The sequence below is a fragment of the Geospiza fortis genome, unplaced genomic scaffold (assembly GCF_000277835.1).
Source record: "Geospiza fortis unplaced genomic scaffold, GeoFor_1.0 scaffold41, whole genome shotgun sequence".
NCBI classification, from domain to species: Eukaryota; Metazoa; Chordata; class Aves; order Passeriformes; family Thraupidae; genus Geospiza; species Geospiza fortis.
The window spans coordinates 11,471,599-11,498,973 of record NW_005054299.1 but is presented as its reverse complement, the minus strand read 5'-3'; the positions used below and the strand labels follow the sequence as shown (position 1 = coordinate 11,498,973).

General features: G+C 34.7%; 1 protein-coding gene across 1 annotated transcript in view; it reads right to left on the bottom strand.

Annotated features, from left to right (window-relative positions):
• The window catches only part of KIF6 (kinesin family member 6), a 150,188-nt gene that overhangs the window by 122,434 nt on the left and 379 nt on the right, over positions 1-27,375 (bottom strand). Inside the window, 5 exon segments of the mRNA XM_031060423.1 lie at positions 819-948; positions 9,585-9,694; positions 12,243-12,390; positions 24,457-24,531; positions 26,517-26,623. Of these exon segments, the coding sequence (XP_030916283.1) occupies positions 819-948; positions 9,585-9,598 (144 nt within the window). The 5' untranslated portion in view covers positions 9,599-9,694; positions 12,243-12,390; positions 24,457-24,531; positions 26,517-26,623.

Below are 27,375 nucleotides of genomic sequence, written 5' to 3'. Positions count from 1 at the left end.
TATGTTTTATGCCATAAATCCTCTTAGATCTCTAGATTAACCCTTTTGACTTCTATTACACTTCGCCAAGTTCCTCTCCTCCACACAGTGCCAATTTTTCTATTTCAATATCATGAAGCAGTTCCTTGCCTAAACGCTCAGGTTTATGAGAAGCCCTTATGTTTATCTCTTGCCTTAACATATTCCTACCTCTCAAAATATAACTGTTGAAACTGCCATCCTTGAGAAAGAACAAGTATTTGTGTTACCTACTTATGTTTTATAACAAAATGCTTCTTCCCCTGTGTCCAGGTGTATGTGGTCATCCAGCAGTGCTTGGAATCATAGAATGGTTTGAGGTGGAAGGGACCTTAAAGAGCATCTTGTTCCAACCACCCGGTCCCCTCCCACCCCATGACTAGGGACACTTCCACTAGAACAGGTTGCTCAGGGCCCCATCCAAACTGGTGTTGAACACTTCCAGGGAAAAATTTCACTGTGGATGTTTGACAGTGTTTTGCAAGGACATATTTTCTTATCTTTACATGTCTATGTATGTTGATACATGCCAAAGTAAGTCTATAGTTTATGAGAATTTCTGTATTCTACTTTGAATTTCAATAAGTTATGACTTCAAGAGCCACCAATCACATCCACTATAGAACGCTATCATCAGAGAAATGCTTATTGAATTTCACCGTGGAAATACACTCAAAAAGAGGATACTAATTTATGTCCAAGGACTTCTAAAATATACATTTTATTTGAGAGAGGAGGTGAGATGTTTTTGACCATTTTAATTTTGGTGGTGTTAAGAAGATTGGAGCAGCAAATCTCACCTCAGCAATCATTCTGTTGGTGTCCCCCAAGAAGAGTAGGTTTAAGGCTTCCTCTTCATTGGTTGCTTGCTGAAGAGACAAGTTTTTCAGATGAATGTTTTGATCAGAGTCTTCCATTATTGTCACTTTTCTACATGCAAAATAAAAACAGTAGTGAAAACTAGAGTTTTAATGCAATGCTGTTTCATACTTTAATTCTGATCACACTTAAAAGGTGAAATCTAAAACCCAAGTCAAACCATAATGAAAGAACGTGAAAAATAAATAATACACATTAAAGGAAATGTTGATTTCTTTTTTTACTGTCACCTCCTTTTTATTCCTTTATTATGAAACTACACATAGAAAAGGAATCTAAGAAAACTGTACATTTTAGAGAAAGCTTTGGTATTTTTATTTATTGAGATATTAAAATTTCAAGAGTAAGAGATTAGATGATTCATCACAAACAAATAATATGTAAGGGTTCGTTTGCCATTACCAAGTATAGAGGATACATAAAGCATACCATTATTTTGACATACAAATATACATGGAATACTTCAGAATCAACACAGCTGTAGTCAACATGTTTCTAATAACTTTAGAAACATTTGTGAAGACTATTTCTCTTTTCATTTTTCTTAAATGGTAGTAACTACAACTGTAAATTATCCCCTCCTTAAATTAAAAGCAAGCTTACAATGATTTTATTTATTCCCCCTGTTAGAAATGTTCTTAGTTACACATCTGTAAGACTGAAGCCGCCAGAAAGGAATTGGATGCAAGTATCAAGGATATGGCAAAAGTTCCTAAAGAGCTGCTAAATATTACTGAAAATCCTTTCCACTTCTTTGATTAGTCCTTCAACATAAGATTTTTTTTTCTTTTGAAATGGTTAATGAGAGTCAAACCTTAGTGTTATTATTGAGTAGACATTAGTGTCTCCTCAGCTGGGACATTCTGTAGTATCCAACATGGAGGCCAAGTAGTTGCCTCACTGGATTTGGAAAACTCAGAGAAGAATCTGTTAAAACGGAAGTACACTAAATCTGAAGATAAATAACATGTCTTTCAGAGTGAATTACATGTTCTGATACTATTTAAAACAAATTAGAGCATTTTTAAAAGTTGGGAGTTGTTTTTATTTAAACTAAAACTTTATTTTCTGTGTAAGTATAGATAATATTTTCTATCTAGACATATACACTATATGCATAGATACATATGTATATGAATTGTATACTGTACAATATACAATTGTACAATATACCTATATGTGTACATATATGTATATAAATATTTTTCATGTTCTTCAAGATAAACCACAAGAGGGAGTATGGGGTTTGAGTTTTTATCAGTAAGTAGTTCTTGCAGGTTAATTACTCCAAGTTGCTTCAAAACCAGAGATCGGGTTTTGTTCTGCTTTACTTTCCTTTCCCCTCACCCCACCCTAAACTGAGAATGAAATCAAGCATCAAAGCAGCATTCCATAGTATTACTCTCAGACATTGTGGGCGTAGTCTGATAGTCTGATGGTCAAAATATTCAAATTAATATAGAGAAATAATTTAAATGCATTGCAATGAACTCTTTTCACGAAAAATTGCATGTAAAATACACACAAATCTTCCTTGGTAATCATAACAATTGCTCTTCCAAGTATGATTGCCTCCCACCTTAGCCTTTTTTTTGTGTGGTGGTATAAGACATTTCTCATTTATTCACAAAATGCAGCTTCCCCATTCAAAACAAACTCCAAAGTATAAGTCTGGCCTTGCATATCAGACTTTTGATAATGTCAGATCGTATTCTGTCTGCATCTGCATATACATCACACACTAAAGCCCAGAGCAGTTCTGATTGCAGTATACTCTTATTAACTTGTGCCCTTTCCTGCATCAACTGAGCTGCCACCAATGCAGGAGAGCCTTGCACACTGAATGCTTTCATTTATTAAATTCCTGTTACCAGCAAACATTGACCTTAACACTTCCTTTGATTAATTAATACTACCTCATTCATTTGTGTAGTCTAAATAATAATAATTAATTTGTGTACTATAAATCCCCTTAATATATTTTGGAAAATGAATTACCATTTTAAAAGTCAAGCCTCCTATTATTATATCTATCTCTAGGACTTAGAATTGAGGAAATTTAAAATAATCTTTAAAACTTTATAAACATTTAAAAATTGATAATAATGATGCAAAAAACAACATGTGAAGATACGCAAGACCTACGCTAATACATGAGCAGGATATAGTGATGCTGGGTCATTGTGAGGAGACAGAGCCAAAATTAAATTTAGGATAAAGTAAAAAGAGAAAAGCAGCAAGCATGTATCTTTGAGTCTGTTCAGAAGAACAGAATAAATTAATGGATACATATAGGTAATGTTTCTTAAAACTGCAAGCAACTTTAGCTTTTAAGAAAGAATTGTCAGGATAATCATCTTATGCATCATCTCAAAAAAATGATCTTTCAAAAGATCATGAATACCTGAATAACACAACAGAGGACAAAGTCAACACTTATTCAAGAGGCGAGGTCACAAAGTTATTCAGCTACCACCACCACAAGAGCACACAGATTTGATTTTCCATCTGTCCTGGGTTGACTATATGATGCTTTTATCCCCAGTCATCTCTTCTGTTTATGCTGAATAATAAGTTTTGCACCTTTAAGACTTGTTTCAAGAGTGAAGTGGGGAGAGAAGAAGTGTGGACTTTTGTTTTCAGACACTGCACTCACTACTCCACACTCCTGCTCCTGGACTGTGTTGTCTGTGGACGGACAGACAACAGGACAGAGCTCTCCTTGGTTTTTAGTTAGTTTCAGCTAGCTGAGGCAAAGAAGTTCCCCGAACTTTTTTTTCCTTTTCTTTGGACCTGTTTAAACCTGCTCTGGACTGAACACCCAGCAGAGCACCAGCAGCTTGCATCTGTGGCCCACTGGGCTGGGCCTGGCCCGCAACATTTCCAGCACCAGAGGGACTGATAAGAGACTGAGTCGAGCTACAGTCCATGGAGGGGACTTTCCGAGTTTGTCTCTTCTGGAGTGGCAAGAAGTTTTATTATTTAATATTGTTTAGGTTTTATTATTTAATAAACAGTTTTTCCACTTTTCTCCAAGGAGGTATTTTTCCCAAACTAGCTGGGGGGAGAGGGAGATTGAATCTGCTCTCTAGAGGAACCCCTTTGGGGGCTCGCTCCCGAATTTGCCCTGAACCAGGACACCATCCAAGTAGAGATTGAGAGCATAATCTCCCTTATGAGGCATGGCAGAACTATGAGATGAGTAAGGGCTCAGGCAGACCGTTTGCTTGACACATCATATTGTGATAGGAAATCCTTCCCACTGTCTCCAATGGATTCTGTTTTGAGACAACAAAAACACAGTTTAGCTGTTCTGGATGTTATGGACACGACTGGAGACTTACATATTTAGGGGTTAATGATTCATGTAACAGTGAACCTGAGCAGGCACAGCCTGCGAGCTGCGGTGCACACAGCAGGGCATTCAGGTCCAAGTTGTGCTGCATAGATCCCTTGGCTGCCAGATAAATTCACTGAGTTCTCAGGAGAACACCTTCTAGAATGAAGCTGTTTACTTGTAAGAAAATCATACAAAGGCTCAAAAGAGCAAAAGGGAGACCTTCTCTGCATGGCCAGGACCTGTACTGTTCTTGTGCAGTGCACCATGGGGAAATCATTCAGGCTCTGTCCAACACAGCGTGGATGCAGGGCACCCAGCACATGATGGGATGCAAGACTTACTTGCCACCTATCTTCCTCCTCTTATTCTGTCTTACCAAAGCAGTTACCCCATCAAGCCATTTGTTGCTAAACCTTTCTCACTGGCATCTGGAAAAAGCTGTGCACTCTCTCTCACTCCACCCCACCATGTAGAACAAGGAATCAAAACTGAACCAGTGAGATCAGTGATTCATGTACGAACAAAACATACAAAATATGTTAGAATTTGTAGGCAATTTCAATAATATCACTCACAAAAAATTGTTAAATAAATTTTGACATTCACTCAAATGTTTGTAGAAAAGTTAGCTTAAAAAAGCTTCACTGGACTTCATGCTCTTTCAGGAAAAAAATCAACACAAAACATGGATGTGAATAACCAATATATCTTGCATGCTGAAGTTATTGTATGGATTTTAAGTGTAATTTGTTTGAACTGTAATTAAAAATATCATAATCTTCGAAGAAATTATTCAAAACAGTTTTTAGCTGTCTCCTCATTACCAAAGTCTAACCTAATAAAACTTTGTATTCTCTTAACCTTTGGTATTCAGTAGTAACACAATGAACAGTCTTAATTTTGAAAGAATGTATTTCATATTAAAAAAAGTTAACTAATAATATTATTAGCCTCAGAAGTTTTAAAACACTGATAATTCTCAGAACACTGGAAATATAGTTCTTATAGGTTTACAGTTGGTGCTCAGTGGTCAGTTTCCAAATCACACAGTTGGTACAGCCATTAAAAGGGGCTGACATTAACACTGTTGAGACTGGAGGAGATAATTAGGTTTATTTGCATCAAAATATCAGACTGAATAAAATATATTTCCTATATGTTTAAAATTATTCCTTTAGCCTTATTTTATTTTTATCCTTCTTTGTCAAGGAAAACGGGAATTATTTTAGTAGTTGTTTTAGCTTTCCATGTCAGCAATTTGGTAACTCTTAAAGCCCTTGGAGGGCAGTAGAGAAACAGAAGAGTACAAACTCATTTGAGGTAATTTACCAATATGCAGTAACAGGTTTTGTTTCAAAGGGAAATTATTTCACACTGACCCAATGGAACATAACAGTTCTGCATGTTACTAACATATTATTGATATAGACATCATTGCTGATGTTTGAAGTTAATTGGCTCTGAGCTTAAAGTGTGGTTTCCTTAAAGTAAGACTGCATCATACTAAAAATTAAACATTTCCCTCTCAAAGAGGACTTTAAACAATCTTCACACAAAAATGGGGAACGCCTTTGGATGACTTGAAATTTAGATTTTATTTCCCCTGGCCACATCACTGTGGAGTAATGGTTGTCTGAGCTCCCTGACACATAGCTCCTCAATTACTGCAGCTTAGACTGTCATTCTAAGGGCAAAACAGCACTAACTGTAGTTTGCCTTCACATGCCATCAGAGAGGTAAAGCAGTAACTTATTGGTTACCTATGAATTAACCTAGTCATTCTTGACTAATGGTTCTCTAACTTCAGTTTTTACATTTGTGCTATATATGATGTCAAAAAATTCCTTATTTCTGGATAAATAAGAACACATTAAGAACTTTTCTGATAGGTTGCAATTAAAGTGAAATTCAGTAACATTTCGTCACATATACACTACAATCAAGAACCTGTTGGGGATAAAAAGCTCATTCACAAATGCACAGCAAATTAAGAGCTTTAGAAACGTATTCCTGATTTGAACACCTGCAAAACTTTTATGAAAACATAAGGTGGCAGTAAGTATTTAAATAGCGTTCTACCAGCCTTATTTTATACCAATAATTTCATACCTTTATATGTTGAAAACAATCATAATTTCCCTGTAGAAACATGGAATTCTCTACAGGTATAAACAGAACTAGATTGTCAATATTAATTTCTTCATAGTCCTGTGTAGGAATCTGTATATGTATACATACAGATATATAAATGTGCAGCTATATGGCCCATATTCATGCATTTGTTAGGAATTTATTTCCAGAAAGGTAATCACTGTTTTTGTGAGAGCCTCTCCCTTTCTCATCTGACAGACTCAGATGAAATGAGTAAGCAGTGCTAAAATGAAAATCTCATAGTCTACAGAATACACAAAATATGGTTACACACAAAACCTTGACTTCAGGAGCTGAGACTCCAAGTCTAATCATGTAGTGTTTAGATGTAATGGACAATTTTAAAAATGTTTATTATTCCTTTTGCCTTAAGTATTAAATACAGTTTCAATGTCTCATTTTTCAAGTACTATCAACAAGCCTGTCATGTATCCACAAGCCTTTCACAACTTCTATCACCTGAATACAAATAGTGCATAGTCCTTACACTGAGCTAGTAGCATAAAGAAAGAATGCAGAGTTTGCTGGTCAGAAGTACATACCTTTCATTCAAATTACATCCCTTTTTTTTGCAAGAATATGGATAGCAATACTATTCCAGAACAATCTGCACATTTTTATGAGGTTAACTAATAATTTAGCTTATTCTTCTAAAATGACACATTTCTTCAATACTCTTCCTGCCCATCTGAAATACTTAGGAAAGTATCAGCACTGACTGCTAATATTTACCCAAGAACATAGGGTTTGGAGCCATAAAAAGCCTTTAGCTTTTTATAGTGCTCAAAGCTTAGATGATCCACTGTGGGGTTCAACAGAAAATTATATATAATATGTCACCTTTAAAGTACAAAAACCAAATTTTTTAATATTCTCATTAAATACAGGCTTTCAAGCAAACTTAAAGTTATTATTTTGTATTTTGCTTACTGTCACTAAAATATTAAGAGGTTTTAAGCACATAAAATTATCCAAAAAATATATTAGATGATAAACACCTGATGTATTTTAAAATATTATTTACTTATAAGTAACTTCTACTTTATCTTTTAAGAAAATTAATCAAGTAATTGAAATATAGTTAATCATGCAATCATCTATTCCTGCAACTTTTACTCCATTTTTAGATCAGAATGACACTAGAAATTTTTAAGTTTTGAATCTCCAGACTAAAATATTAAAAAATAAACAAAACATATTTTATTAATTAAATACTTTTACACATAATAATTGTGACTCATGTAGGTAGAGTTTTAGTTTACAGAACATATTTTCTTGATAAGCAATGTAGTGCAAATAATGCCCATGTACAGTAAAACCTTAAAGCACTCATTAATATTACTCTGCAGAGAAAAATTTATTATCTTACTATAACTCATTCTGCACTAGTATACACTATGTAACTTTACAGGTAATTATGACTATCCCAGCATGCTTTATTCCTAATTTACAAATTATCCATCAACTTTTGTGTTTTAAAATAACCTTAAACACAACACAGTTATTCTTTAGTATAATTGAATCACCATACATAAATGTAATTGGAGGATTCTAAAAATCACAATTATTAGGAAATATTCAGTACCTAGTTTTAAAATGTGACATTTTCCAGAGCATGTGACCCCAAATATCTGTTTCAAAGTTACAATTATATTATTAAAATTCAGTTTCTTTGAATTGAATAAATTCATCCTTATAAATTGTTAAATTGAATGAGTTCAGATAAAATATTTCAAATAACTTAATAAATGAAATTATTAATGTAATAGACTTGAATAACTTGATAGCATTAAATCTAATAAGTAGAAAAAAGTGTCACACACTATTTACTATTTTCTGTCCATGCAAAAATGGACACAGCACTAAATTATGTTATGCAAACTAGCCTCTGACTAAAATTTTGGTCTGAATGCCACAGGAAGCAGATAATAAATTAGATTAGAATCCGAAACTTGATCATGAAAGACACTCAATGATACATAGTCTTCATAGCACTGATGTGTCATAAAGCAATAAATTCTACTTCCATTTTTCAGGTAAAGAAACTGAAACAATTAGACCAATTCACAGCCTGGTCCCACATTTTGCATTGGTCTACTGCCTTCCTAATCTCTAGACTAGCTTCTTTCATAAAGATCAATCTTGAAACTTATTTTGTACATACATATCCTAGATACCCCATACTGCATGAAAAAATAAAGCTCCATTTAAACACAAAATATTGTGTTGCAAGGTTTTTTTAATAAATAAATGATTTAATAACATGTGAATAACATAATTAGTTATTTCAAAATAAAATTCTATTGATTTTATTTTATTGTCCCACTGAAAATTTTCAGCATGTTTCCTGCTCTTGTATCAGCAGTGATTTCATTGCTATTTACAAGTGTCTGTTACTGTCATGTTGAGTGATAATATTTATGGTGCCCAGCATTATTCAGGGCACTTGTGAATCCAGTAAACAACTCACTTATTCACACCTATTTAGTGTTTGCTTAGTTATTTAAAAATAACACAGACTGTAAACTATTATTTCAGACTTGAAGACTAGGATTTGGATTTCCTATAAATTAGAAGTCTTTAACTTCACCAGCTGGAGCATTCATGATCTACAATCTTTGTTTACTACCCTTCACCAATCACTAGGTGCTAGTGTCTGACCAATGACTACTATTATAACAACCATCCTTTCTGAAGGAAATATACTATTCTTTGGAGCTACTTGTGGCCTATTTTCTAGCTGTAACTTACCTTATTTCATAATTGCATATTCTAGAAAAATAATTATCCTTGAAGGAAAAGGTCCAAATAGAAGCAGGGAGATTTTCTCATTACTGCTGTAAGGAAATACCACCTGTTACATATCTCTGCCACACACAGTCATATATGCCATACAAAGACAAGCTGCCATGAGAAAAACAAGTGCACCTTCTCCTTGTCAGTGGCTGCAAGAGATCTCTTCTGCATAATAGCAATGAACACTTTTAATCCTTTCATCTTCGGTGACTCCCTACCCTCCATACACACAAAATAACAGAACATTTAGGCACTGTTGACAAAATTGTGAAAATAAAGTATTCTGATTAAATTAACACTGAGATCAGTAGCACAACTTCAAAAAGTCCCTAAACAATGTAGTAGGGTATATGAAAATGATTCCTCTTGGTTTTGATGATGTTCTGTATTTATTACTTACGGCAAATCTTCCATTTTGGAGGCCTCATGTCTTGGGTCCAGTAGATCATAACCACATTCATTGTAGATTTCTAAGTAGGAAACATGAGTTGTGTATACTTTACTGCTATCCTGGATAAGAAAAAAATAGTGTTATAAACAGAAGGCAGAGGTAGATTAGAAGACAAATTTATTTCTATGGCTTCCAGGTCACTTTCTCACTTTGTCTCTTTTCATGGGTATGGTACACACGTTCAATTTCTGATACTTTCATGTTTTGTGTTACTATATGCATAAGGACTCAAGAAGAAGGGGGGAAAAACACCAAACCCACAAAAGCTCCCAACCAAAATAGAGACACACACACACCACACTCACTAAAACAAAAATCCCCTACAAAAACCACCATTACCATGAGTTTAGTCTGGAATTTTTAATTGATTCTGTATACTTTAAAAAGTCTGTATATATTTAGAACATGTGAGCTGCTCACAGAACTATCCAACATGACATTTTTCACTTCTGCATTAAAAAAAAAAGTTTTTATAAAAAGGAAAGTGCTCATATTATGGATAGAAAGACTGTGCTTACAGAAAAAACAAAGCCAAAGTAAAAACAGCAACAAAAATAAGATTTACTTCATTTAGAAACATTAGTGACATACTGCTTTTCATTCTCTTCATCATAACATTAGAGCACTGTATATGATGTCAGCTGTTCTCTGCAATCACAATTCTTTTGGTAAATTACATTGCCAAAAAGTAATTTAACACAACTGAGTTTTGTCAACAATTTTCCCTGCCCCAAAGCCAAATCCAAACAACATAAACCTCAAAATAGTGGGCTATGATTTCCAAAATTAAAGAAATAAAAGAGAATAAAAAAATCAGTCACTTTTTTCAGCAGACAAAACCACTGTGAAAGCACTCACATCACAGTTGAAATGTAATAATTCAATCCACTGCAGGCTTTTTGCAAAATACTTTGAGATATAACTTGTCACTTTTATTTAATAATTATTTCCCATTTTTTTTAATTGGTTATGACAATTCACTATTTCAAGGGACATAATTTAAAATATATACTACAGATAGTTGGAAAAAGTGTAGTAAGGAACAGTTCAAACAGGATGCCATGGAAATAGGAGAATTTCTAAATTAAAAGGAGATGTTATTAAAAACAAAGGGCTTGATTTGCTTCTCATTTAGTTCTCCAATTTTGTTTCTTTGGTTTCAAATTGAACTGTCTTTGTCCAAGTAAGAGCTTAACAAGTCCTGTATTTCATGTCCCAGATTTCACTTTCTCCTGTTTAATCCTACTTAGCGTTAGAAGGCAAATGATTCTTCTCCACTATTTGAACACCTTCCAAACCATAGATGTAGTTATAAAGACATGCAACAGGGGAAAGAAATGAAAAGAAAGCCAAGAGGAAAGATAAAACATCAAGAAGAGATCCTTTAAAATGCACTAAGAAAAAAAAAAGAAATAATGATCTGGTAGCAGGAAAATTGGAATAGTCCTATAAGTGTAACTAAGTATAGCTTTTGATCCAAAACCCAGTCTGAAATGGGAAACATTCCTAATTCTGTGCTGAGAATCTAACAAACATACTAGTTATTTCTTATTCTATTTTTTATTACATAATTAACATTAGAAAAGAATGTTGGTGTGTTAAAACGTTGTTGTTGGCAATTACATGATAAACCTGTTCACTTTCCACAACAAAAGTCCTCCATGGAGGTTGTATGAGTGCAGCACAAAGTCTAAGATAACATGATCATGTGGGTTTTTTCATTTCCATTCCCTCAATGGCAAGTTTTTGTGCACCTGCCACATGCTGTGTACGTTTACCTGCCAAAGCCATACTTCCAAACAGCCAAAGTAATTACTCTTGTTAACCCTTACTGAGTCAGGGCATGTTCGTGTGACTGAGCCATATACCCTTCTGCAAACAGATTGGTACTCTGTAGCACACGACTGAAAGAGTATGAATGTACAGTGGAATGATTTATGTTAATGGCAAATCATATTTAAATTGGCTTAATTAAATAGCTTTGCTAAAATGTGAAGATTAATGAGTCATAGGCCTGGAGGAATAAATGAAGAGACAAAATATAAATTACACCAGACTCTTCTCCTTCTCTCTTCCCTTTCTCCTATAATTATAAAACTACTGGAATAATTGACTGTGTTGACTCATGTAAGTATTTCAGACACTAAAAGAAAATTAAATTTCTCACAAACATAATAAACATAACAAAAATCATTGTGCTTACTCTGCACATCCTTTCACTTATTGACTTATTTCATCACATAAAAAGTCAAAATGAAATGCAATGCATGCAGTACAAAACTGGAGTGGAGCTGATATAAGTGTTAGACAAGGAGAACCACTTGTGTGATCTGAAGGTATGCTGCACCAACTGAAAATAGCCTGGGTTTTAAAACTACAAAAGCCCCCCACAATGATGCCCATAATTTTCAGACTATTGCAATAAATCAGGTAGGCAAAACAACTACACGTATATTCTTGCACACAGTAAGTACTGTGTCAAGTTAGATATTTTTGTTAAGCATTAGTTTTAGTACTTCCACTAACACTATTATAAAAACAACCATTAGCAATAGTTAAATATTTGAAAACAGACATTAGATGTAAACAGAAAATAATTTTCCATACCTTCTGCAATTGATCAAAAATATATGATAAAGTTCTGGGAATGATGCCTCGATCACTGTAACGTTCTGCTCCTCCTGTGATGGTAAAAGTTTTGCCACTGCCTGTCTGACCATATGCAAAGATAGTACCATTGTATCCAGCCAAAACACTATACAATTAAAAACAGGAAGATAATTAACATTTTAGGCAGAACATATTGTCCATGATCAACTTTGTATAGAACCAAAACACAATTAACAGTAATTCTTAATTACATAGCAACTGGCTTTGGTAATACAAGAGTATTAGAGTACAGGTAAAGAGTACACTTTAATATATATATTCCAGATTCTATAGAATTTAAACTATCTAGAACAGAAGGATTTCTTGATGCCTTGACTTAATCCATTATTAGCTGACCATACTTATTACTATTTACACTATCTTTTCATACTTTTTAGTTCAGCAGATGATTTTTTGCAAGGATGATATTTAATCTCTTTAAAGACTGTAGATGTCAGGAATTGTGCCATTCATACACTAGAAAAATCAAGAAATATTTCACACAGGACCTCATTAAATGCAAACAGAGAAAACTATATTATGGTTAGAAACCCATGATAGGATACTGTTATACCAGGGTGCAGCTTTTATTCTGAGAATATCACTATACTGAACTACCAGACTATGCTTTGAAAAGGGTACGCAGCAGAACCTGTGCTTAAATCAGTGTAATAAAATCTTCATTTACTATGAAAACGCACAAACCCACATTGGTAATAGCAAACTTTTTTGTTATAAATATGACTGTACAAGAAGCTTTGATAGAACAGACAAAAGAGCTGTTAATGACATAGCATGAAATGGCAATCAGACTCATCTTTTTCACACCTCTTATTTCTGTTTGCAGAAGTGCCTAATGGAAGTCCAGTTCAAATATCTTTCTTTAATTCACCACACTGCCACCATTGCCTTCCACCTTATTTCCACTAAACAGTAGATAAGCTTAATCATCTTAAATTTTGGATTGGATTTACTATGCTCAAGGACCTACCCATTTTGTTCAAACAAAATGAACAAACTGAAAAGTAAAAAGTTATTCTTGTGCAATTTGTTTAAAGAAGAAGTGATAAATAAACTACAATTTTAACAAATAAAAAGAGGGAAAACAACTCTTGTGTAAGAGGAAAAAAACACGTGTATAGATAGCTGCTGGTCTGGCGCCACAAGAGATGCAATGATTCTCCAACTTATTAAAGTTTATTTAAAGGCCTGGGTAGTTGCCAAATTGCTTATTTTAATCCATTACAGTAGGATGTCAAAGACAAAACCAGAAACATGTTGAAAGGATCTACAGTGAACATCTGCTCCCAAAATGCACAAAGATGGAATATATATAGATATTAGATTCCAGATGTTACAAATCAAAACAATTATTATGATGAAACACCTCATTCATCTATCTTAGGAATTTCTAGTGCCCACTGTCACAATATCTGAATGCTGACAACAGTAATGAGTTGTCAGAAGGTAGGGGGTATCAACAGAAGTTCAGACATGGCAGATTCAAACCTAGCGAGAGGAAATGATTCCTCAAGCAAATTGTAGTTAAGCTGTGCAACTCTTTGCCATGCCATGTTTTGGACATTAAAATGTCACACAGGCTTCAGCAGAGATTGGACTAAATCACCAAAACATTTTTCTTCAGGGATACTAATCATGGAGAAATTACAAAGTCACTAAACTACAAATAACTAAAGACTAAGAGGATACATGCAGGAGGCAAATCTAGATGCTTAATCTGTTTTGTTCCTCAGCATTGTTTGTTAGTCCTTGTGAGAGACAACATAGTGCACTAGATGGAACCTTGGTCTGATGCTGTATAGTTGCTCTTCAGCTCTTACAGAATAGCTCTCTGGCTCTTCAGAGATGACAACTGGGGTTGTTAAATTTCCTTACTCCTCTTTGTTAAAGGTGTATCTTGCAATGTGTTAAAAACTAATAAACCTGTGGTTGCAAACTATTAACTCAACATATTTGTATTCTGATTTCTAACAACTTCAGAAAAAGCTGTTGATTAGAACCACCTCACATGTAAACACAGGATAAAATGTCACATAGCATATGCTGTCAAAACAGCTACAAAAGTCAGTGAGCTTTCTTTTTGCTATTTGATTCATATATATTATTTTCTGCAGTGCATCAGCACAGCTCTGAAAAGTTTTCTGGAAAACCCCGACCGCTCATAAAATGTGAACATATCCATGTCAATAATGCATTCTTCTAAACCAATGCAATTATAGGTTATCTTAATATTGCATGACATAGATGATTTTGATTCCACAGTTATGTTCTTTAAATTCTGAGCTAAAAGTAAACCTTATTCTCTAAATTTATGTGTATCTATGTGTGTGTGTATAATTATATACACAAATAACTGCATCCTGTCCATATTTACAACATGCATTTCTTTCATTCAGAGTGTATTATAGCTACCACCAAGTCAATTTAAGGACAGGCTGCTTGAGGTACTAAGGAAGCCTGTAAGGAAAGAATACTACCAATAGTACCAGTGAAATTGCTGGCAAAGCCTTCTAAGAGCAACATGCAACTGCATGAGGACAGGATGGAGAACAAATTCCCTAAGTCTGAGGAGCAAAACACTTTCATAAATAAGAGACAAAGGACTAGGAGTTCAGGTAGGACTGACAAAGTTCCTTTGGCCCAGAAGCGAGCTGTACGCTATGATGTTGCCTCCTGAAAAGAGCAGAGGGGAAGATGCAGCAAAAATGAAAAGCCTCCACTGCATCAGTTTGTAGAGAGAAAATTAAATTTATGAACTAGACAAAAGTTAAAGGTCTGTGCATACATATATACTTATGAAAGAACATATTTCAAAACTGAAGATATATAACTACCATTCTAAGTATAATAGTATGAATATTAGTCAATATCAATTTTGAAGGTCTGTATATGATAACATGGATTAAGTTATAAAAATCCAGGTCTGATGTGTCTTATTCACATTTATTTTAAGTAATGTCATTTGGAATCAATGGCCATACAGGATGTTTTAGCAATGAACCATGTGGACAACTTATCACCATAGAAAATACTTGTTGGAGACATACTTTGCTCTTTTCAACTTTTAAGTATTTCAAGGCAAAAAAAATCTAACCAAAACTCCATCACTCTAATTATAGTTCATCTGCCCAAAGAGTTTAAAACTGAAAGGGTAACTACATGTAGATGGCCCAATACGAAATCAATAAATCAATAACTATCTACTAAATACTCAGGAAGCTTAAGATTTTTACATACCATTTTCAACCCAAGATGCACAATTCCTTTAGGAAAATAAAAAGCTCAAAAACTTTCATAAACTGTTAGCCACCAATAAAATGCTGTTTAAGAAAACAAAATCAAACTATACTGCATAATTACCCTGGGCAAAGCAATGGGTCCCTCAGATGCTAGAAGTCAGTATAGTGAGCAGATAATATACACATTGTCTCTTTCATCCTAAAATGTAACTGCAGCAGGTACCAAAAAAGTTGGCAATACCCATTATGACAAGACAAGAGAAGAGCATGTTTCTCAACAGCATCTACCAAAGGGATCCTCAAAGATGCTCACTTGCAAATTAAAGCTGTCCCCAACAGCAGCAGAAGTGATTCTTTGCTGGGAAAGGTTGGTAGAGAATCAGCAGCTTTTTTCTACCTTTTTAGTAAAACCTACTTTGCAAGACACCAGTTCCCACAGGAAAAGTCTGCATCTTTGCTCTTCAGAGTCTCTGAACAAAAGTCACAAATTTTTGCTAAACTCAGTATTTGAAACTGCACAAGTTCACATGGATAGTGATGGTAGTCATGTGAGGACTTAGAACTATGCATAAATAAAAATAATACACTAAAAGTGTATTTTCAGTCATGCGTCCTTGGTGTTATCAGAATACTTAGATTTTTTTTTTTCCTCTCTGAAGGATGAATTTTGGCATGGTTAAGAAGACATTTTGTTGAATAAGTAGTCTCTTTACTGCTTCAAACAAAACATATTAAAGACCCATAATCCAAGGAGAAGCTTTGCAGAAAGGATCTTTCACGCACTTATACAACATTGTATAACACCCTGTTCAGAAATTCATGGACAACTTCCAGACAGATTAGCTAAAACACTGTTGGAGAAATCTGTCTCTAGCATATTTTACCAAAGCTATGATTGCCAGAGTTATGGGAGGGTCTTTTTTTTGTATCAATACCAAGCTAGACCTAAAAGCACCTACTATAGAGAAAAAACCCTTTAAAATACAATGCTCAAAATATTCCCTAAATTTGTACGTTTGTTTCATTCTATTACAGAATTGAGAGGGATCATTCTCATTATTCACTAAAACATGCAGGCTATTTGTAACACTTTGTGATAGACTTACTCTCTATGAGAAAAGAATAATATATATTAAAAAGTCAGTTTCTAACAAGTCATTGATTTGACTTTGCTTGTACTGCTTATAACCACATATTCCATGTTTCTATCTGGAAAACATGGACAAACTTAAATGTGTCAAGGAAAACTTAATTTGCCACATGCATAAGCAGTAAGTCTGATTTGTTCAAGTTCATACCTGTGGACAATAAGATGCATTGAATGGGGACAAATCTCATTGACCTGAATTTCTGCATATAAGGAAATCTCAAAGAAACCTGGCCAAGACTTCAAATTCTGTTAAGATTTCCACAAAAAAACCCCATGACATTTCAGGGAAAGCATGGACACGCAACAGATCTGAAAAAAGTTGTATTTCAATCTCATTTAATATACTGAGCTGCCTTCATGGCTTATTAATGTACGGAACAGATTATTATTAATCATCTGTTTAATGGCTGTCAAGAAAGGTTCCAAAAAGTCAGTTGCAAATTCAAAGAGGGCAGAACTAAACAAATAAACTATCAATATTTTAGATTGAACTCATGATACCAGAATATCAGTCTCCAGATTCTGTAGCATAAATTATAATTATGTCAACACTTGGTAAATACACATTTTACAAATGAATATTTATTTTTGTGTTTCAGGGAAAATACATGTGGTCAAGTTGTGTGAAGTTTCACATTTTAAAAAACTGAATGTAAGAAAAAAATAATGATTGTTTGATATGCTTGAAATGTACATCTATGTAACCATATCTACATAAGTTTTCTGCATCTTGAGGTGTGTGGGATGATAAGTGTTAGTCTTGTCTTTTTGATCACTGTAAGAAAAGGTGATTTAAAACAAAATATTGATGAAGAAACATGATGATTGTTTGACAAGCATTATGAACTCAAGAAGTATTTATGCAATAAGAAAGTCTCCTTAGCAAAGTTAATATCATTGAACAACACAAAACTGTGCAAAAAGATTTTGCATGGTGGAAAACAGAATAAGAGAGTGCATGGGAAAAAAGCAAATAACAGCATAAATTGCAGGCAAGCAACTCCCAAAGCATGAATAATTATTGTTTATTACATGCCTAAATCTTCTTTATTCTTTTATCCTGCATTATAATTTATCATCAAATTATAGGTTCTCTTCAAGATGATTATAATTTAGAAAAGGACTAGATATGTTCTTACATTTTACCAAAAGAATTGAATGCTTCTTTTCTGATCAAGCACTGAAAACTCATTGTTGGTTTCTAGCAACACAACAGCTTGTTCTTCACCTTACAGAGCTAAACAGCAACAAGTTTAAACAGAAAAGAAAGTGCTCAATATATCCTCTATGTTGCCTAGGATTTCAATCACACCTTTTCCAAGCAAAAGGTGGTTTGTGCACACAGCTGACTAAGGAGGTTGATTTGATACCACTGCTAAATAAAACTAATCATATATTATGGCAGCAACATGATGGGATAAATTAAAAATTTTCAAGTTTTACCTCCAGCTATGACAGAGACTACCAGAAATCTCCCCCAACAACAGTGTTTGAGACAGGAATTACAATACTTTTAGTATTTTTTCTAACCAGAATACAAAGGGATACTTTCCCTCAACTGGGAAAGAATTCTCTACCTGGAAAGTATTAAGATCGTGATCCACAGCTTATTCAATTCAACGACTACCTTCCCAATGTCACTGAGTTTTAGGAGAAAAATTTGATGCAGTAAATTTTTGCTGCTGTAAATGCTTGAACACACAACAGGATTTACACTTATGTGCATGCATCAAAAGTACATCAAATACCTTAGAAACCCCCAACATACATTCTACAAATATTTTTTCCAATTAACATGGAATACTCTTAATTTGAGTATGTCTCTTGTTTTGAAAAAGAGACATAGAAAAACAAAAGGCTGAAGCAAATGTTCCTTATATATTCAACTTTCAGTAAAACATTAATACCAATTAATAAGCCAAGTGTTGTTATATAAAAGCTTATGTAATGATGATTGCTCAAGAAAATCAGTTTTGGCTTCATGAAAAATTAATTAATGACATGTGGTCTCTTCTGCACTTAGGACTTTGAGAAACTATATATTATCAAGTATAGGACAATTTTTTACATGAATGTAAAGGAGAGCAATACCATGTGGTTTTTTCCCCCTCAAGTTTCTCACTCACTCATCAAGTAACTTGCATGTTCTAGCTTACTTGTAATTAGTGGTGATTTCAAAACATGCACAGTGAGATAGGAACTTTTATTTGAAAATTCAGTTCAGACTCCTAGTTAAATGAATGCTGTTACAGAGCTATCAACTGGCACTTCCAGTCACTCCATTGCCTTCTCTCATTCCTCAAAGCTGTCTAATTCCTAAATATAGTGTGATACAGAAGTATAACTCATGGAAGCAATTCCACTTAAATTGATAGATATGTTATGTTTACAACCTCCTAACATTCCTCAAGTGAGAAATTCCTCAAGTGAGAGCTAGACAATTTATGGGTAGTTACTACAGTCTAAAATATCATTCAGTACTTTGTCTTTGAGTATCTGAGACAATATAAATAGTGGTAAAAGCCCAGTGACAGTAGACAGAGGTTGAAAGCAGACTGAGGTTGTTCTATTGTGGTTGGATTTTCTGACTACATTTTGTTTTAATTTCCAGTGAAGATCATTTGTTCTATTTAAAGCTTACGGACACAGAACTTTTCATTTGTTTCTGTGCTCATTGTTAATGAGACTTTAGGGAGGCTTTTGCTTAAGTATAACCAAGAACTCTGCTTCCTCTGCCGCTGCACCATTTTTGCTGAATCAAACAGAACAGTTACCTTCAAAATCAGCAAAAATTAAAAAAAAAAAGAAAAGAAACTCTCCTCCTTGAGTTCTGTCCCCACTTGTGGGCTCCCCACCAGATGAAAAATGCCCTAAAGAAATGGGAATGAGCCTGCCAGAACCAATTGAATTCAGGCTGCAACATGTCATGCACAAGAAGCCAAGTGAACTGTTTCCTATCAAACCAGCGAAGAGAAAGCCTTACATGTACCTAATTACCACCTTCTGAAATGGATCATTAGAGATGGACTCAAACTCCTCCCAGAGGTTTTCACTGGTAGAACACAAAGCAGGGGTCACAAGTAGCAAGAGAAGAAACTCCAATCCAAGTGGGTATAAGGAAAATATTCTTCACAGTGAGAGTAGTTAAGCCTTGGAATAGGTTCCCAGATGAATCGCGAGATTCCCATCTTTGGACATTTTTGCATCTCTATTGGACAAAGGCCTGAGAAATGTGACCTAGAAGCCAGACTTGCTTTCCCCAGAAGATTGGTCCAGATGACCTACAGAGATCCCGTCTTACTTAATTATTCTAATAGGTTAAAAAATTCAAAGTGAAAGTTTTGGACAAAGTTTATAATATTAATAAATAAAACAATGAAAGCCCCTTATTAAGTAAGACTAAATTCTATGTTTTTAAGTAGGTAAGAGAAAATCCTGAGAACAAGAAACAACTTTGATCTTAAAAACTTATTTAATTTTCTTAGTTTATTTTGGCTTCATATTATCATTTTTACCCGAGTTCTGCCATCTTCATTTTAAATGAGTAGTAACAAAGACATGTGGTCAAAACAAATATTCAATACTACAAAACATTAGACTAATGAAAAAAGCAGAAGTCACCAGTATCCCTGATATTTGGATACTGTTGGCCCTCTCTTAATCTCAGTTCTTGTAGATCTGAAAATTTTTTTAAATCAGTGCCCCTCATTTTCCTTCCTTCTATCTCATGAAACCTCAATTGATCAATATTAAAAAATAAATTAACCAAATCCTGGCAAAACCAGCCCCCTCCACCTTTTCTCCCCCTTCCAAATTATATTGAAGATGAAAAGAAGGAAGAACTTCATTTCAAGGATCTGGAAAATAAGTTTTCAGGAAACTTTGTCTTCACAGAGACTCAGCTTTCAGGTATCTTCTAACACTTGGAGGTCAGACTAAAGTTTCTGTTAACTAAAATAAAGTATCTCAGTATGACTTTTTTTTTTCTTTATGTCTTTGCCAGATTTGTGGAACAAATCCAAATTGGTAATGCTTCAGCTTTAAAAAAAACAAAGCTGATTTGAATGCAACTGTTTTTGAGAAATTAGTGCAGGCAAGTTTCCTTAGAAATCTCAGCAGCTTCCCTACAGGAAAAAAAAAAGCAATGTATTTTCTTGTTTTGACCAAGATCTCTAAATATATTTAGAATTTCACCATAAACACTATAACATAAGTGACACAAAGATATTCTGAATCAAAGCTGTCAAACTGTAACTTAAATTAAGCAACCTTCTTGAACAACTCTAAATTGCACAATTTATGTCAAAACAAACAAGCAACTAACAGTCATTTGAGAAGAAATATCAATGACACTTCTCACTTTTTATTGCCTCATAATTGTACTCACTTTGAGATAGAACAGCAAGCATTGCTAATTCCCAATTTAGGGGAAAGTTTAGGCTATATTTCTTTCAAGATGACATCTGAAACAATGTGTCCTTTTCCTCTATATAGATTCCACAGGTCTTTGTGAGGCAGATCACTACTTTCAACATTGTGTGACAAGTATATCCAGGCATAAAATGAATAACTGTTAATAAAAATGTTTTTACTACATTTTCTGTAAGACTACACAGCAGAAAAAAGCCCCACAAAACCAGTTGAGAGTCAGCTGAAGCAGTTTATATATTACAGACACTAATTCTTAGGATAACTATAGCACATGAGAGGAAACCAGAACCTGCAGAAGTGAGAGCATCATCCCCAAGGCCATCAGATTTTTCAAAAGATCACAGGTGATTGACATTAGGTTTATAAACAGCTAAGCTATTTCTTATTTGCATGAGACAACTGAAGAGAAAATATTTTCAAAAGTTATTCTTTAAAAAGCCAAGAAATCTAATACCGAAACATTGATTGAGTTTTCAGTTCAGATTAGAATTGAAAAATCAACTAATTCAAAACAGTTAACATTTTCTACTTAATTTCTGGTTGCATACATAATCATAATACTAATGTTTGAAATTTTGACAGTAGCCTTGTTTAGTTGTGAGGCTAAAGCAATGCTTAGTCATTAGCAAACCTTTAAAGTAGGATGTTATCTATTTTCTCTGGTTTTGATACAGTAACAGAATTAGTGGTGCTTCTAAAACTCTACGCAAAAACAATATCAAGAATATATATTTAAAATTAGAAGGAAAAGAAACAATGTAAGAGATGACTCAAGGATAGAAAAAACTAAAAAAGTTCAAGCAAGTCATATGTTTATAATGGTTTGCAGAGGTTGGCACTTTTGACTGAAGAAGCAAATTAAACAAACTAAAGTCTGGTGCCTCTGAAACCACAGGCAAGATGACAATGTAACTGGACTTAGAGAAAGAGAAGTAGCGGCCCAACATCAAAGAAAACCTACTTAAAAAGGAAAAAAAAAAAAAGAAAAAGAGAAAAGAAAGTTGCATCCAATTTCCATCCATCCAAGAACCAAATAGAAAGATTTCAGAATCCTGAGCATTGCCTTTCTGGTTTTAGTTTAAACAATGACCAAGATTTTTTTTTCCTAAGCATTCAAGTCTCTAACTGAATTTTCTCAGGACTGTAAGAATGCATGACAAAGAACCCCAAAATGTTACTGAACTATTTAATTGATATTTTCCTGCTACTTTCTTTTCACTGGCAATACACACACAAAAACTGTTCCCTTAGTAAAGTGACTCCAACAACAGAAACATGTGTACTTGCAACAGCTTTTTCATGCAAGAGAATATTGACTGTGAAAGAAACAAATAATGAAGGACATTTTGCTGTGAAAAACTGCAGTCTCTAAGAGAAACAGGGCAATTATTCTTTCCATAATGGAAAAGAAAATGGCATCATTAACCACAGAGTGAAACAAATTTCAGGCCCAGTTCAGGACTCCATTAGCAAAGGAACTTCACGACTGAATATATTTTGAAATTTATATTTTTGTCTACAAAGAGGTAAAAAATTAAGGGAGTGGATAAAAACATGAACATACTTCAGTTATTGTCTACTCTATTATAAAAGCATAAGTAAAATTATCAGTAACAACACAAACATAACTTAGAATACAAGCTTAACCTCATTATAATGCTCAGCGGCAATCTTGATTAAGAATGGTTGTATAAGTCAATTTCAGCACTAAAGACAAGGACTTCAAGATATTTAGAGATAGTTGTCTGCCTAAACACCATTGATTTTAATAGCATTAAAGTACTTTCAGATACTTAAACATATCTAAACCCTGAAACTAAAGCCTACATAATGGAGAAAATTAATATATAAAACACGTCTTTTATCAGCTAACACTGAAATAAAGGAGAAGAATACTCCTTTCTGATTATTAGGGCACTGTGTAGGTGAACTCTTAAACTGGAAAACATTTCCATATTCTAGCAAAACACTCCAAAGGGGAAAAAAGTAGCTAGTTTGTTACTAGTTAGTTATCCTCAATAAAAGCTCAGCATATCAAAATTAAGTCCATAGTACATATCAATGAGACTTTTCCAACACACTCACATTTGATAAATATTTTTTCTGCAGTCAACATTAAACCCAGAAATACTTAAAATTAAGTGTATGAGTTAATGTGAAGCTATATGTGATAATGTCAGATAAGGGAATATCTTTTGGATGAGAAAATAACAAGCATTATTTTTAGTCTATTTAGCTTATTCTAATGAAATTTCAAATGCACTGGCTTTTCATTTTCACTGTCAATTACCTTTCTGCTTTGTGGGACTTGAGAGACAAAAACAGGAGGAGTGGGGAGAAAGACAATAAAACCATAAAGAGATGGATATATTTTTCTTCCTTGTAACAACTTGAGAAAGGCTCAGTGTCCACCTGAAGTTTTTGTTTTCCTATAGTGCTAAACACAGGACTGTGCAATACGTTGAGGAATAACTTGCGGAATCATGGCTTAAACCAACAAGTGGATCAAACAATGAATGAGAAAGAAGTTGGCATCTGAACTAGTATTTCCCAACTCACTACCAGTCTGGATTTTGAGCAGTAAGTTTGATAAACAAGCAAACACTATGCAGAAATTCTGCTTCCTCTTGCATGAGATTTTGTCCCACACCAGTACAAACTTCAGGAACACAGACAGTAAACTGAGCAAAGAGAACAGCATAAAATCCATTTCCCATTGAAAAATCCACCTGTTTCAGCATGGTATTCTATCCACTCAATGAATGCTGAGGTCATCATCAGTCTTAAATATTTACCTCTGCAAACTGTCAGATATAAGCACTGTTTTATTATGAAAATGGAGGAGGAAAAAAAAAAACAGTGCCAAAAGCAGTGCCTTGCATGTCAAAACAAAAGTAATGACAAGACTTAGGAATATCTCCACAAACATTAGTGAGAGTCCCTAGCTTAATAAAAATTATATGGGGAGATAAAATTTTCATTAGGTTTACCTCTACATTAAACTATCTAGAAAGTACTATTCCAAAGCAATGAAGTCAGCTTATATTACAGCCAAAAAAAAAAAAAAGAACTGGGAATGGATTTCTATTGCTCTACAACAAAAGAGGCAACAGTAGCACTGCTATTTGAAGAGTCAAAAAAGGAACCTTAGTATGCATAACATTCTCAGGGGATTGTATATCTCCTGGATTCGGACATATCAGTATTTAGTAAATTAGAACATCAATTCACTTTTACAGCAACAAGACAAAGACTTGACAGCTCTCCTTCAAGCAATACAACAAAAGCAGAAATAGCTTTTCCCGGGTTACGTGCAGGATCAACAACATACCATTCTGCTACTGGTTTGGCAATGCTGTCAAAAATCACATCTTGTTTTGCTTCTTGATCAAAAATTTTCTGAAATCTGAAAATATTAAGCAAATAATAATTGCTTAGAATGTTAAAACAGTACTTGATTCATACCTTTGTTTGTGTTTGTAGTAGTCAATGTTTACATCATTAGGCTTACATAACTTAGTACAATGTTTTCCCTGTAGTCTTAACCACAGCTTGCTGTTGTGCTATTGTACATAAATAGGCTGTACACAGAGCTGCTTTGACAAGATCTGTACAATAAAATCCTCTGATAAAATGATGTGGCTTAGAAAAAAAACCCCGTATTTTAAATCTATCAAGAGAATTAGTGTTTGTAACTGGCACCACACTGAATCCTGGATAAATAGATTACACTATAACCAAATACAGCATCCCACCAGTACAGCCAGGCTCACATTTTTTCAAGCCACTTCCTTAATTCTGCTGCACAACTACTATAGGTCACAATGAGATATTTAATTATGTTTTGCATTTTCTATATAAAATATCTGCACTTATTTTACAGAATCAGAATTCCTGAGGTTGGAAGGGACCATTTGTTCCAATCTTCCTGCTGCCTCTGCACCATTACTGTTCATGTGGATGGACTGTCCTTGAGCTTGAAGAAGGTGATCCTTGAAAATCACCCAGTTTTCCTGGTCATCTCTCCAGGAATGGGTCTCAGAATTCTTTCAAGCAGATCCACGAACAAGCCAAACTCTGCATTTATGAAGTCGAGGGTTGTGATCCTGCTTTTTGCCTTACTCCCTTCTCTCAGTATCCTGAATTTCATTACCTCACAGGCACTGCAGTCAAAGCTACCTCCAGGCTTACTACCCCTCAACAGTTTGTCCATGTTTGTAAATATCCTGATTGTCTTAACTGTATGTTAGGAAGTTGTCATCCACGTGTTCCAGCAGCCCCCCATAGTGCTGGTGCCCTGCTGTGTTGCTCCCCCTATTTGGAACTCTCCTCTCGCACAGAACTTCCCTGGGTGCGTAGGAAGGCCTTAGGGACACTGGGTGTAGAAAAGCACCGTGCTGACCCATGCAGTGGGTGCAGTATCACAGATAAATGCAATACACAAAACATGAAAGCATTTATTCTATCCTGCTAATCAGTCAAGTAACTCAAACAATTATTCTTGCATTGCCTTAAGGCATAAGGCTTCTCAAAAGGCATCTCAGAGTTTTTAATGAATTATGAAGTCAGACAAAAAGATCTGCATTCATTAAGTCAGGCTTGGGCATTTACAGACTAAGGTAGCATTGCATATGAATCTATTTGGAGAGGGCAGCTCCTCTCTTTCCAAACAGGTTACCTTAGCTGATGTAAAACTACATCAGTCTGAGCTGCTGTTGTTTATGTGGAGCATTCTTTTTTAATAGCATAGAGAAACAAATTACTTGCTGTTTACTATAAAAAAATGAAGCATAACTGAATTGGAAAGACAGTCTTGACCTCATCATAAGAGATGATATATCTAGCTTTATTCATCACCAAAATTTTAAAGTGTTGCCTTGCTTTTCTGTTAAATTAATAAAAATGTTTGATATTGTTGTACTGATTTTAAGTTCCTAAAAAATATTTATACGCTCAAACCAAGAATTTATTTCTGTCAACAGTTTCTGGTTTTTGTTACTTTGCTTTGGCTGTGTCTGAAACACAGTTTCCAAACAGAATATTTTACATCAAGACTTTAGCCAGTCTACGACAACTCATAAGATCACAAGATAACATACAGCCCTGATTCAGTCGTCATACATAAGTTCGAAACAAAGTGCAAAAATAGAAGAATTGGTAAATGAATCTTTGAGATGAGATTTGGAAATACATAATGAATTGCAATGGACAGACAATAGTATGACAATTTTATCCAGTGCTATCAGACCTGTTGTGATGAAGAGCCTGTCATAAACCCATCTATACAATAATTCAATTTTAGACTTTTCCTGATTCTGTAGATCTGTATCACTACACATAGCGCTGTCAGTCACTAAAGGCAGAAGGTACAAAGATAAGGCTTCTACTCACTTGAACTTGTAGCTTTCTCGTTTATTATTGATGAACCCATCTGCTAAGTCACGTGGCACAGTAATCTCCAGACTGGGCAGACGTTCCTCATTATCAACGGAATAACTCTAATAAAGGACGGATACAAATTCACAGAATAACGTCATCAACAGAACAGCATTACCCCCAGACATACCACTCACCTAACCTTAGCACCTGTAACTGTCTGGAGACAAACTTGTTACAAATTGCACTGAATACGTGAGCAGATCTCCCTTAACTACTACACAACAAACCCAGCGCATAACAGCGTTGTCCTGTCACCATGTAAACACCACAATAACACTTGAAACAAAAGCATAGCCTCTTTGACATAATTTGCTTACTAAACCACTTTGATATCTGTAACGTTATAAAAAATCCGAAGCACGGTCCCCAGTGCAAACCTCTCCAAAAAATCTGAAACGCTACGACAAGGCAAAGGCTGCAACGAGAAGAGCTGGTTTAAAACAAGAAGGCAATTAAGAGACCTAAATGCACCGTTCCTGAGGAACACTTTCATTATCTTTATTATCCCTTGGGAGGGCAGCTGTACACTGGGAGCAACAGGCTCCCTTCCCTTGCTCAGAACACTGCTACACTGCACAAACCCAGGGACGCGGGTCAAGCGCTTTCCTGCGGAGCCTTTCTGTAATAGCGGCTGAGAAAGTTCCTCAGCCACTCCCCCAACAGTTACAGCCTAAACTACTCTACTTAGTGATTTTATGAACTTCTTAAGGCTTCGGACAGCAGGAGCTTCTCGCCGCACACCCACCCGCATACCAGCCTCTCCGCCCCCGCCAGCCGCCCGAGCCTCTCGAAGGGGATGGGCTCCGCTCCT